We start from the raw sequence: 12,903 nt of genomic DNA on the forward strand, positions 1-12,903 counted from the left end.
GAACTTTCAAGGTCATGTCTTAAGACCTCCTTACGACTAGGGATTTTTATAAACCGATACATTACATTCTGTACATTTAACTTATTAGGACTAAGATTAAGGTTAATACTAAGACTAATACTTTTTTATAAACCAACCAATAATAGTAATGGCACAGATACAAAATAGGCTTTTAATTCTGTGGTAATGGAGTAATTTTTAATTGTTAGTTTTAATCACTGAAATACTCTTGCTTTACAATTCAATTAGTATAGAACATAGATTGTATAGAAGATAGAAAAACAGGGAAAGAAGTATTGTGATTTGTGGTATAGAGAAAATAAGGTAATTGATTATGTTTAAACATTCTGTTAAAGTTCCTCGTTTGTATAAAATTGCTGCAAAAGTTGCAAAAAATGTAAAAGAAGGTGCAGGCAGTATAAAACAATTGGTGTATGAAAATCGATCTAAACATCCCGTGAGTAGATTGAGGTTAAGTTAGAATTTAATAATGTATTCTTCAATGTTAATATATTTTGTAGAATATTAAAGCTATTTATGCTTTAGTAGCCACTTTATTTCAAAGGGATGATGAAATAGAAAATCTGTTAAAGAGATCTCAACTTTTAATTAAAGAGCCTCGGTCTGATCCTTTTCTAACTAAAATTCTAGTTGTAGAATTATTATGGGGTAAAAAATCTTTACCTGGCAATAGTAAGCCGGAGAAAACTGTGTTAGCCTATGAACAAATTTTTAAGGCTCATATAAGTGACATTCCTACAGTTTTCGAAAAGAGCGACCCAGACAATAAAGGTAATTTAATTTGTTATTTACAGACCTTGCCATGGTTGAGGATAATGATGTTGTGATGTCAAGTGCTCCTTTATTACCAGTTCACACCCAACGAGCTGTTAAAGCCTTAGGACTACTGTTATTCTTTAGTTTTTTAATGTTCTCATTACCTTTCGGTTCTTTTTTCGGTGTGAAATATATGCTTAAAGACTATTTTGGCATTGAAGGGTATGCAAATACAGTTTGGTCTGTAATCGCAGCGGTATTAACTGTTAATATGATAATTGTTGGATATGTATATATAGCTTATCATGAGCCAGAATATGATGATGAAGGGAATTTAATAATAGAATCAAAATATGTATCAAAATCTGACTTGAATTTAAAACAAGATTAATCACATTCCTTTTTTTATTCGAATCAGTATCTGCTAGACTGTTTTCAATTTAGGAAGTATTTTCCATACGGCATTGAAATAGTTTTATTTATACTAGAAAATTGATGAGCAATCCATACTTCTACTTGTAATATTCAATAGATTTCTTTTTTATTGTTGAAAGGTTGAGCAAGAAAATGATTATTTAAATAAATAAAATTAAATATTGTAGAAAAATTAGTGTTTAAAAAGTAATTTTTTAATTATTGTTAAGACCATTTTTTTGTAAAAAATAATCATTTAAATATTCCCCAATAATTCAATAAGTTACAAAAAAGTATTTTGCATCGTAGTGGTAGACAAAATGATATTTAGTTTATTTGTATGTAACTATACAGTTGTAAATAAAATGTAGGTTAGTTGTATATTTCTTACAAGTGTTTTATAAATTGTATATTGATATTCCAATAAAACATTATTTTAAATGATATGCTTTTTTTATTATTACCTACACAATCTGCATTTTATTTTCAACAAAGATTGGTATAGGTAGGTAACACAATTTTTTAAATCTTCAGTTCAAGATGAATTAAAGTAATTTTATTTCAATCGTGGATTTTTTGTATAAAACGTAAAATTTAATATAGCTCAGTTTTTTAATTTGATGGTAGTTGGGCACTGTTTTCGTTTCTTGAATCTGCATCTTTTTCAGAACTTGATGTGTTTTTTCAATGTAGGCACTGTGTACTATTATTTTCAGTTACAGCACTGCGATTTTATTTTATCATATAATTATTGTGGAGTTAGAAATAGTTACTAAATATACATGTTGGCTAATTATGGATTCTTCTATCTCTATTTTTGTTCCGAATTGTAATTTTAGTCATTTTAAAATTATTTTAATCTGTCCCTATTAAAAAATTGGTGAATATGAAATATTTTCTTTAAAGTAAATGTTCATTGAATTTTTTTGTTGGATGTAGATAAAAATAATTTTATAACAACTTATGACATTAGAGATATGTAAATTGAAAATAGAAATGGATATACCGGATGTCCCAGAATAACGTGTACAACGGAAAACTACAGATTCTTGGATTCAAAATAGGCAGATCACCTATATCCGAAATCGCTTCGTTTGGCCGCTAGATGGCCTCAAAGTTATATAAATATTTTTTGAATTTTGTAAATAAGTCGAATATGGATTAATCGATTTTGATTATTTTTGGGGTGTGGACTTTCGCTTTCAATCTACAAATTTTGATGTTATACAGAGTGTTTTTTAAAACTCACAACTCCTACAAAATTGATGTATGGTGATAATATCCGTTCATAACTTTTTCCTCTTTCGACCAATAATGACAACTATTTTTTATTTGGTAGGTGATACCATTTGGAAGTTTTTGGGACTCTTACAGAATTTTGATTAAATGAGCGCGGTTTGGGCACAAAAAAATATTTTTTAAACGTCTCCATTATCTTGCTATATTACAAAATACTTAACAAAGTGCTAGTAGCCACTAATTTTGTAGGTTTATTGTAATGTCAGTTTGATCTTTTAAGTCATTGTACCTGTCAAGTCTTAATGAATGTTTACTACGATAAGATATATATCACCTGTTACTTCATTTCACATCAGATGGCGAATTAGAGTTATTTACAGCGTGCCTAATTTTATTGAAATAATTCGTAAAAACAATCAAATACAATAAAAAATGCGGGCGAAAAAAGTAACAAAGTTGAGGTTATTACGTTAGTATAACTTATTATAAAAAACTTCAAAATGACCACCGTTGTTTCTACAACAAAGGTTAATTCGACGAAGAAAGTTAAAGGCCACCCTTTGCATGCACTGTTGTTTTCAGTTTAATTCTGAACTGAACTAATGAAATTTTTAACATTTTATATGAAAAAGGCACTTATACAATTTTTTTACCCAAGCAAGATCTTTTCCCAAAATGTCGATTTCCTCTTTTTATATTTATTTCAGCTCATAAATTTTTTTGTGGATACTAAGCCTGGATCCACATGAAGTGTGATCACGGATCCTTTGTAACCACGTGACCATCAACATCCAATCCGTTTTGACCTTGACGGAGTGTCAAGACGCTTTACTGATGCACAATTGGATGTTGATGTTCACGTGATTATAAAGGATCCGTGATCACGCATGCATGTGGATCCAAGTTTAGAGTTAAGACCGTCATGCATGTTAAATTTCGGAAAATGATTGGTTATTTATGTATTTCTTTGCCGTGAGAGCGTCAATCAAACATGTGGTTCATTGCCCGATCGATCTAAAAATGCCGATCGGACACGATTTTTACTATGATGCTGCTCCAGATCGGTCAGCCAGAATATTGGACTACTAATTTGAATTGACCAGATCCCGTAACCCGCCATTATTCTATGGCTAGAAATTGGCCTCAATGATTTGGGATCGAGGGGGATTATCCCTCTTTATCCTGCATCATCTCGTGTAGGCCTGGACAGCCTTCGTAGGTGGGCCCCATCCGTCGTCTACCCCGACCGCAAATGCGGCCGGTGTAGGCGCTTTGTGGGACCTCCTTTTGTCCTGGCTGGGCCCCGCCGGCTAGGGCCCTTTCTTCTGGCGCTCTTCTTGCTTCGCCGGCTCGTCTGTGTAAACCCCGGGGGTAGTGTCATGTTTATGTGTGGTATGGTTGGGTAGGGTAGTGCGGCTATGCAGCCTGGGATGCGCTTTGCTAAGGTGGCCCTTAGGCTAGCGCGGGAGGGGAGGGTTAAGGAGGGTATGGGGGGTGTGTATGTGTGTGTGTGTGTGTGTCGTTGTCTTCGTTTCTTGATCCTGGCTGTCTCTGAAACAGAAAAGGTTAGCGGGCAGGGGGGGGGGGTGATCCCGTAACCGCGATTGTTCCCAAGTACACTAAAATGTCAATTTGACAATTGTCATTTTGTGTTTAACATTTTTAAAAATAATATGAACCATATCCTGTGAGTTAAAAATATTTTTCATATTCTACCTATGCAAGTTTGTTTGAAATTTGTTGCGGATACCTGTAGTGTGTTGTCCTAAAATGGCGGTTGATTGCGATTGCGACTAAGCACATTCGCGATAACAGAGGGGGAGAGAGGGAAAAATTGAGGAAAGTTCGAAAAGAAATTGAATGTTTGGGAAATTTTTTGAAAAAAAAAACAAAATTTCCAAATATTGATTTGATCGTTTTTAGGGCTTTCCTTTTTCAAGAGATATATAAAAATAGGAAACGCATTCTTATAAGGCCATCTCTTCTTAATTCGAATATTCTCTATGCGTTTTCTATCCGTGGAACAATTATTAACTTTTCTTTTTAAGCACAAACCTATTCGTATTTTGTGTGGTTAAAGTTTTAATAGGTTTATTTTTAACATGTCTACGTGTTAAAAAGAGATTCCGTTAGTTCCTTTGTCTAGCACATTATGTACTACTACTATTATTGTATGTACCTGCAGTTTCAAGTTTTCAGTTTCTAACCATTTTATTCGTCAATTTTGATGTAACAGTCATTGCCACAAAAATGGATTACTTTTAGGAGTTGACCTAAAAATGTAAATACATGATTTGTCTTGTATGTCTTTCCGAAGTCAGTTGAACATGTATAAAAACGCCTAGCAATAAAATTTAATGAGTATCATGGACGTCCCTAAAAAAGTTTTCTGCTAAAGGTAAAAAATAATAAAAAATTCGTATATAATGTGTAGAAATTTTCTATTATATGCATTTGGCCAACAACATATTTTAATTATTTATGTCCTCAATTTTCTTTATGTAAATTATAAATTGTCCGCCGAATTACGTCTCTTGACATGTCATCGATATTTTCAAATTTTTGGTTTCGCTTCCGCTTTATGCAATGCACCTTGTTTAATAACACGAAAAATTGTGGACATTGAAACTTTAGTTAATATGTGGATTCTATTTGTAATTTCATTGTCTGGTTTTCATTTTCTTCCTTTTTTAAACAATCATAAATATTTAAAATGAGATGCTGACATTGAACATAAATCATTATTTTTAAATTCTAAATTGGTTTCCTCAACAACCGGTTCTTCTAATTCAATATTGTCTGGCGGTGTTTCGTTTTGTCCTGTTTCAAAAGGTCTCCAAAATGCCACGTTGTAATAATATTATTAAGCAAAACGTCCCTCTTATTTCCCCCTTTCGCAATTGTAATATGAATGATTGATGGAAGGTGCCTATAATAAATTAAAATTACCTGAATCACACCAAATTCCACATTGCTGCACTGAACTGGTAGGCAATTTGTCGACAACTGAAATTTATGGCTGATCGCCCAGTCCGGCTGTGTTTGTTTGCCGTTTGCTCGCGCGCGCATTCTTCAACTGGGCGACCAGACTTGTATACCTATGGGTATGGCTAAATAAATATGGGAATAAGTTTTTCAAATATTTCAATGCCGAGTTGTTGCGTAGCGACCGAACCTGGTACATACCGCCAAGCTCTTTGATCTTGAATTGAGATCGGAAAGACTATAAGGGTGTAATTTATAATACCCACATATTATTATGAATAGATATAGAATAAATATAGAATTTGTTCCGTCATTTTGACAAATTTAATTATGTTCAGTTATTATAATTGGATCTAGAATCACCTGATCAATTAGATTAGGTAGATCATTGTATGCACAAGTAATTTTCCTGAGTAGAAGTCGATAGTTCTCTCACCTGCATAAAAATCGCAAACCCTGCAAAAATTGAGGATTTAGGTTAATTATTCTTAAGGAAAATATTAGCTTTCTATTTATCAGACAGTTATTATTGTAAAACATTAAAACATTTAACTAGCTGTTTATTTACAGCTCCTTTTTGCAGCTTTAGGCTGCCCTTGACATATTCAACAAATTCATGTTATTTTTATTTTCCAAAGTATAAAGACAATTTTCGTAGATCCTTATCAGTTGTGGCTGCAGTGGAATGTTCAATTCATGACTTTGAAAATAAGCAGTTTAATTTAGCCTAGTAAGACTAGGAAGGCATGCAAAAATATTCCATGCTATTGCCAAGAACAACTCCAAGGCACTTTTTTGTTTGAAATTGCAACGTCATATCCTCAACTTGGTAAAGGAAATTGCATGTACAAATACACAGGACATACTACTTTCCCATTACGTTTATTTTTAATTATTTTAGAGGACTCCAAACCACGCTATGTCAGGGTTAACACATTGTACATGAGCTTAAATGAAGCAGTAGATGGTTTTAGAGATGAGGGCTGGGCTCTGAGTAAATTTATGGACAAAACCGATTACAGGGGTTTTCTAGACAAGATCACATCGTTAGGCGATGAGGAGTTTTTGATCGATATCCATATTCCCAATTTATTAATTTTTCCACCGAAAACCCAGTTTTACAACCATCCAGCATATAAAAATGGATCTATTGTTTTACAAGACAAGGTAAGAAGTTTTTAAATGTCACTGTGTATTCTTATTTAATTAAATTGTAATTTAAATAACACCGACCGAAATAATGTTTCCTGGCGGGAAAAATTCCACAGTGCTGGTAAAGTTTAAAATATACAAATATTAAAATTTAATTTCTTTTCGCTTAGACGGATTGAATTTCAGTTATTATACTTAGTACCTGTATTATGGGGAAATATAAAACCAGATATAAATACTGATGTCACTTCTGGGAGATATTTTTATACATTTTACGTATCTGTAAATTATCCTTTAAATTGTATAATTTTTTTCGTCATATTTTATTCTCGCTGTAAATTTTAACAAAACTTCCAACCAAATAGTTTTTTTTTCTTTAAAGGCCAGTTGTCTTCCGGTTCACATTTTGGACCCACCACCGGGTAGCATCGTCCTGGATATGTGTTCTGCCCCGGGTATGAAAACTACGCAAGTAGCAGCGGCAATGAATAACAAAGGCAAGGTCTACGCCGTCGAAAGAGATCCCAGACGTTTCGAGACATTAAATAGAATAGTCCAAACGTCGGGAGCTACTTGTATAACAACTGTAAACAAAGACGTTTTGACTTGTACCGAAAAAGACTTTCCTGATGTTCAGTACATACTTGTGGATCCAAGTTGCTCTGGTTCAGGTCAGTAGTTTTATTAAATTCTTTATTTTTTGAAATTAAAAAAAATATTTTATTGGTTACACAATGCATTTCGAGATGGTGGATATGACGTATTAGACTTAACGTTGGACTCAAATATGTTATAGTTCTTTTGAAAATTGAAAGGGTTTTCCATATGAATATATTTCCAAAAAATATCGTTATTTTCCTAATACGCCTTTCAAAAATCGATTAAAAAAATTTGTTTGACGTCATACGAGGTCTGTTCAGCAAGTAGGTAACTGAATTTTGTTTTTTTAAACTTTATTACTAATTTTATACATTATTAGCCCTTCACACACTCCGTAAGGAATTTGCTTTCATATCATCTATAATTTGAAAACGGCGTCCTGATTCTGCGCACTGATTTGGTACCTTTTTGCGGATCATCACGTAACCGTTGTAAAACGCCGTGATAGTACATACGGTTCACTTGAGGCAATATTTCAAAATGCACAATTTCATTAAAGTCGAATAAAAAACAATGAGCATCACTTTGACATTGGATCGAGACTGACGTGCTTTCATGTGGCGTGGAGATCCTTTGTGATGATGGAACTTTTGTCTCGATGTTGTAGCCGTAAACCCAGCTTTCGTCTCCGGTTATGATCCTTTGAATGAATGTCTCATCATCATTGGTTTGTTCAAGCAGTTGCCGACAAACATCCACATGATTTCCTTTCTATTGTTCGGTAATTAAAAGAGGAACAAATTTTGCTGCAACTCGTTGCATGTTCAATTTTTTCAGTCAAAATGTCATGGCATGACCCAATTGAGATGCTAACCTCTTCTGCAACTTCACTGACAGTCAATCAGCGATTTGTACACACCAGATATTTGATTTTCTGATCGTGAGAGTCATCAGTTGAAGTCGAAGGCCTTTCTGGTCGAGAATTATCTTGAATTGACCACTGTTAAATCGTGAAAACTATTCATAACATTGCGTACGACCCAGAGCATCATCTTCGTTAGCTTGTTTCAAAAGATGAAACGTTTCCGTAAAAGTTTTCCCCAGTTCGACACAAATTTTACGTTGCATCATTGTTCCAGAGAATCGCACATTTCAAAAATCGCCACTAACACTTAGACGCGTTGCACTAAATATCACGAAAACTAGATGAGATATCAACAATGCAAGAACATGTGGTTGCAGAGTAGGTTATGCCCAACGTGATGCCGCCAACCGCAAATCACTAAATATCTCCATTAGCGCATAATTTAAAAAGTTTGGTTATTTTCAGAACATACCTCGTATATTCCAACAATATTGTTATGAACATGTGATAGATATAATCAAATATGAAAAAAGTATAGAGACATTTTTCGTTTAAAATTGAAAACATCTTGATAAAATACGAATAATTTTTATATTATATGGGCCTGTATTACTATTTTTAATTAAATTAATTAACGGTATCCGGTATCCGGTATCTCCGCTAATAGTTGTCTGGGCAAATTTAGTTCAAATATCTTCCTTAGTTTAGAAAATATAAGATTGTGGTTTTTTAAAATTTTATCACACCTATTTAAAAATGTTCAAATAAAAAACATTGTAGGTATTCAAAAGTACTCCCGAGTCTAATGTGAAATCTACCAATAATATAGACAACCTCAATTTTATTCGGTTTCTTCTAAGCTATTTTACTGTTTAACCCTGGCTAGACACTGATTTCTAAAACGGTAATTTTTATTTTGATTTAAAGGTATAACCGACCGATTTGGATTTGAACAGACCAAAAGCAACCAAAGGATAGAAAAACTGGCTGGATTTCAAATAAAAATTCTCCGAAATGCCTTAACGCGTTATCCAAACGCCAAACGGGTCGTTTATTCCACTTGCTCAGTATTTCCAGAAGAAAACGAAGACGTGGTTCGTCAGGTGTTAGAAACAAATTCGGCGTACAAACTAGTGCCGGCCACAAAATTTGTAAATAACACCTGGAAGAATTTTGGCTCTGCCGAATATGGAGACATTGGCAGTTACTGTTTGTACGCAAAGACGAATGAAGATTTCACTAATGGTTTCTTCGTAGCTGTCTTTGAAAAGCTAGAGGAAGGTGAGGAGAATCAATTTTTTAATACGAAGATTTATAATTTTAAGAAACATGTGCAAAATCAAGAGAAAAGAAAACGTCGGCAACAACAATTTGCGGAAAATAAAGATAATTTTGAGGATAATATAGAAAGAACGGATTGTGACCAACTGTTTGGAAATGATAATAAATACAATGCGGTAGAAAATGTTTCCAATAACATTAAAGAGGAATCAAGTGAAATTTTTGAGAATATCAGCTGTGCAAAGAAGAAAAAGAAAAAGAAAAAGAAGAATAATAGTACTAATGAGGATATGGCTAATAATTGTTCCGAACCTGAAACAAATGATACCAAAAAAGCAAATAAAAGCAAAACTCATGTTTCTAACAAACATTTTGAAATCGTTATAAAAGAGGATATGGTACAAGATACAGAATTTATAAAAGAAGAAGTTTCTGAGTCTGGAAAGAGTAAGAAAAAGAAGAAGAAGAAACACATCGAAGATATTTCCGAAAGTGTTGGAAGTGATGATATTATCTCTATTTCCAAAGTTGAACAAGACGTTAAGAAAAAAAAGAAGAGAAACATACATACTGATGAAAATAACTCAATAGAAACAGATGACAATGACAAAAAGAGTTCTAAGTACCCGACGAATGACGACGGTTGTCAAATCAAAACTAAACATGTAAAAATCAAAAAAGAAAAAAATGAATAATGATGAATAGGTATAGTAAAACCCTTAAATACTGACCACAAAAAATTATTGTAAGAATTTCCGTTACATGGAGGATGCCGTTATTGAGAGAGAAAAATAAATAAAAAAATATAACTTTTCTGTTTTCTTTATTAAATGAAAACCTGAGCTTCACATTTTGCTAAAATTTTAACAATAGGAAACTATGAGCATCCCTTAGTTTTGCATACACTTCGCCATATCTGTAATATCTCATGTTCCAGATTCTTCTACATCATTTTCACTGTTTGAATCAAAATGACATCATTTAATTTACTAATCATTTCTTGAACACCAAAACTAGGATTTTTGTCAAAACATTGCAATCAATAGCAGCATAATTTTCTAGGCTTATTATACATACCTACATGTAATACAGGAGAAAGTTAAGCCGGTTTGCCACATGGGAAAAACACTTTTTAAGTTAGTGATCTTGGCATCATCAGTCAAAGGTTATTTTTATGGAAATAGTCTTGCTAACCAAAAAATCTCACACTGAAAAAAGCAGACAAATACAAAAACACCACTTTATATCGTGAAATTGTTAACTTTTCGAAAATCTGTCTGTTTCGTCTTCTGAACTTTTTTGACTTTTCGTTTTAGTTACTTTGACAGTTTTTTTGTTTGCTTATGTCTTATATCTAGAGATATAATATGCTGTTTATTATATTATTAGGTTCATGGAATAATTTGACCCACATCTTTCACCATCCAACAAAATAATCGCGGTCCCTTTTAATTTCAATCAATTGTAAACCAATTGGTCTTTCACCTATCGTTCAATTTTGGGAATTTGTCTCTTTTGCTCTGCTTCTTCAAATAACGTCTTTAAGTTGGATTTTTTTCGTTAACTTGTCCTTCCAACACAAAAGGTAACTTTCTAGCTCTAAGCTTTTCACTTTCCATAATATCAATTTTGTCTTTAAAACACAATTTTTGTTTGCTACATGACTATTGTAACAAAAGCACAGTTGAACATAAACTCGACCTAGTCGACCTAGGAAAACTTCTCTACCGGTTAGGGTTTTGAATAGTAATGAGCTTTTTATTACCCTATACAGAGTGTTTAAGTACTTGTACAAATAGTAAGGAGTGAATCTTTGACTAATTTTAAGAAAAAAAGTTCATATGAACCTGGGTCGTCAACAGCTTGGTTCTTGAGATACAGAACGTCCAAAAAAATTTTTTTAGGTATTTTGATTATATTTTTGTTCAATAACATGACAATTTGACGAAATATGGGAAACTGGGAGTATTGATGATGAGAAACTCAAATATTTACTTAGTTTTTTTGTTTAATGTTAGAGGGCGCATGTACAGTGTTGTACCTGGTTTTAAATGATCATAACTTTTTTTTTTGTTGCACTGTATGTCATTTTTGACTAAACATTCTCCATTCAATTTTACGTACAAAAGGTGCTCTTAGTATTTGTCGCTGAAAGCAGCCGTTTTGTAAAAAACGGGTTTTAAAGTTGAAACGGCGTTGGAATTTTGAAATAATCTTTGTCAAAGTTTAAGATTAAGAGTCTTTGAGAAACAAGTGAAAAATGTGTCTTTTATTGATTATATTGTAATGTCACAAACTTAGATCATTTACAAGGCTAAGACTAAACTATACTTCTACAAATAAGTTAATAACATTTACAATAATTGCTAAAATAATTTTTTTTAAAACGCTCTGTATCAAGAACCAAGCCGTTGCGGACCCATGTTGATATGAACTTTTTATCTTAAAATTAGTTAAAGATTCACCCTTTAAAGTTTGTACAAGTACTTAATAAACACCCTGTATCTCTTTGAAGTACTATTCAATAATTGTTGCATTATAAAATTTTACGTATTTAGTAAGGGTGGAAATATTTTAAGTAGGTACCTATATACCAAACCAATTTATCGGTAGGAGAGGTAAAAAATGTCAAAGGGACTGTTACCGTTTTATAGATTTAATAGTCTATGAGGAACATTAGTTGAATAATGAATCATTAGTTTGGGTAATTCTAAATCTCAGTTTTTAGAGAAGACTGCAAAAGGTGGCCGGTTTTACTGTATATTAAGAATATATTCTGGGAATAATATAAATTTTACAAAACATTCTTAGATGTTTTCCATTTATTTTCAATAAACTTTTTTATGAATTGGCGTTTTTATTATACCTATCCTAAAAATGTAATTTCCTTATTACCGACTTTAGTAAAAATTGATATTTTTTTAATAAAATTTGAATTAAGTAAGTGATCAGTCACTGAAGAATCATAATGCTCATAGGAATCGTAAAAAAAATACTATTGTTGCTTGTTTTGACCTTGACCTTATAAGTTGAGAAATATTTCTAACTAAAAAGATGTAAATAAATGAAATGTAAAAAAAATATTTTAAAAATAAGCTTTTATTAAAATGCACTAAAAAGAAAAAAATAAACCAAGGTGTTCATAAAACCCATAATGTGTAAGCCTCAAGCCCACGAAGGGGTTGAATATGGCTGCTCTACAGAGTGTCCCGAAATTCATGCAACAAAATTTGGTCATAGATTCTTAAGACAAATTTAGGGGACTCGTATTGTTTCTTTTTGTCAACTGGCTCCCTCTTTCGGAGTTACAGCTCCCTGAAATCTGCCCCTAACAAGTCTTTTTTATATCTCAAAACCATGTACGAAAAACACTAAATTTGGTACACAGGGGTTTTATGACATGTGGAATCTCACAGTGCTACGCTTTTTGGCGAGAAAGACATTTTTTCGTGGGCCCCCTTGTCTTTGGAACCAGAAAAATTTGGTCGCAAATTTGTTTTTTTTTTAAATTATTAGTTAGCTAGAAAGCCATTGAATTTAGAAACTTTTTTGTCTCTTGATATTTGTTTCGTAAAACGCAATGTTTTTGA

General features: G+C 32.6%; 1 protein-coding gene across 2 annotated transcripts; it reads left to right on the forward strand.

Annotated features, from left to right (window-relative positions):
* Positions 1-333: 333 nt before the first annotated feature.
* On the forward strand, positions 334-11,144 carry LOC108908087 (probable 28S rRNA (cytosine-C(5))-methyltransferase). Of its 2 annotated transcripts, XM_018712005.1 has the most exons (6): positions 334-457; positions 522-792; positions 6,317-6,582; positions 6,950-7,238; positions 8,960-9,310; positions 9,479-11,144. In XM_018712005.1, exons 1-6 carry the CDS (start codon positions 335-337, stop codon positions 10,006-10,008), a joined length of 1,830 nt encoding a protein of 609 aa, XP_018567521.1. In that variant the 5' UTR covers position 334; the 3' UTR covers positions 10,009-11,144. The 2 variants fall into 2 exon arrangements, with proteins under 2 accessions (XP_018567521.1, XP_018567520.1); XM_018712004.1 differs by having other exon boundaries at positions 8,960-11,144.
* Positions 11,145-12,903: the final 1,759 nt, after the last annotated feature.

The sequence above is a fragment of the Anoplophora glabripennis genome, unplaced genomic scaffold (genome assembly GCF_000390285.2).
Source record: "Anoplophora glabripennis isolate ALB-LARVAE unplaced genomic scaffold, Agla_2.0 scaffold229, whole genome shotgun sequence".
In the NCBI taxonomy this organism is placed as follows: domain Eukaryota; kingdom Metazoa; phylum Arthropoda; class Insecta; order Coleoptera; family Cerambycidae; genus Anoplophora; species Anoplophora glabripennis.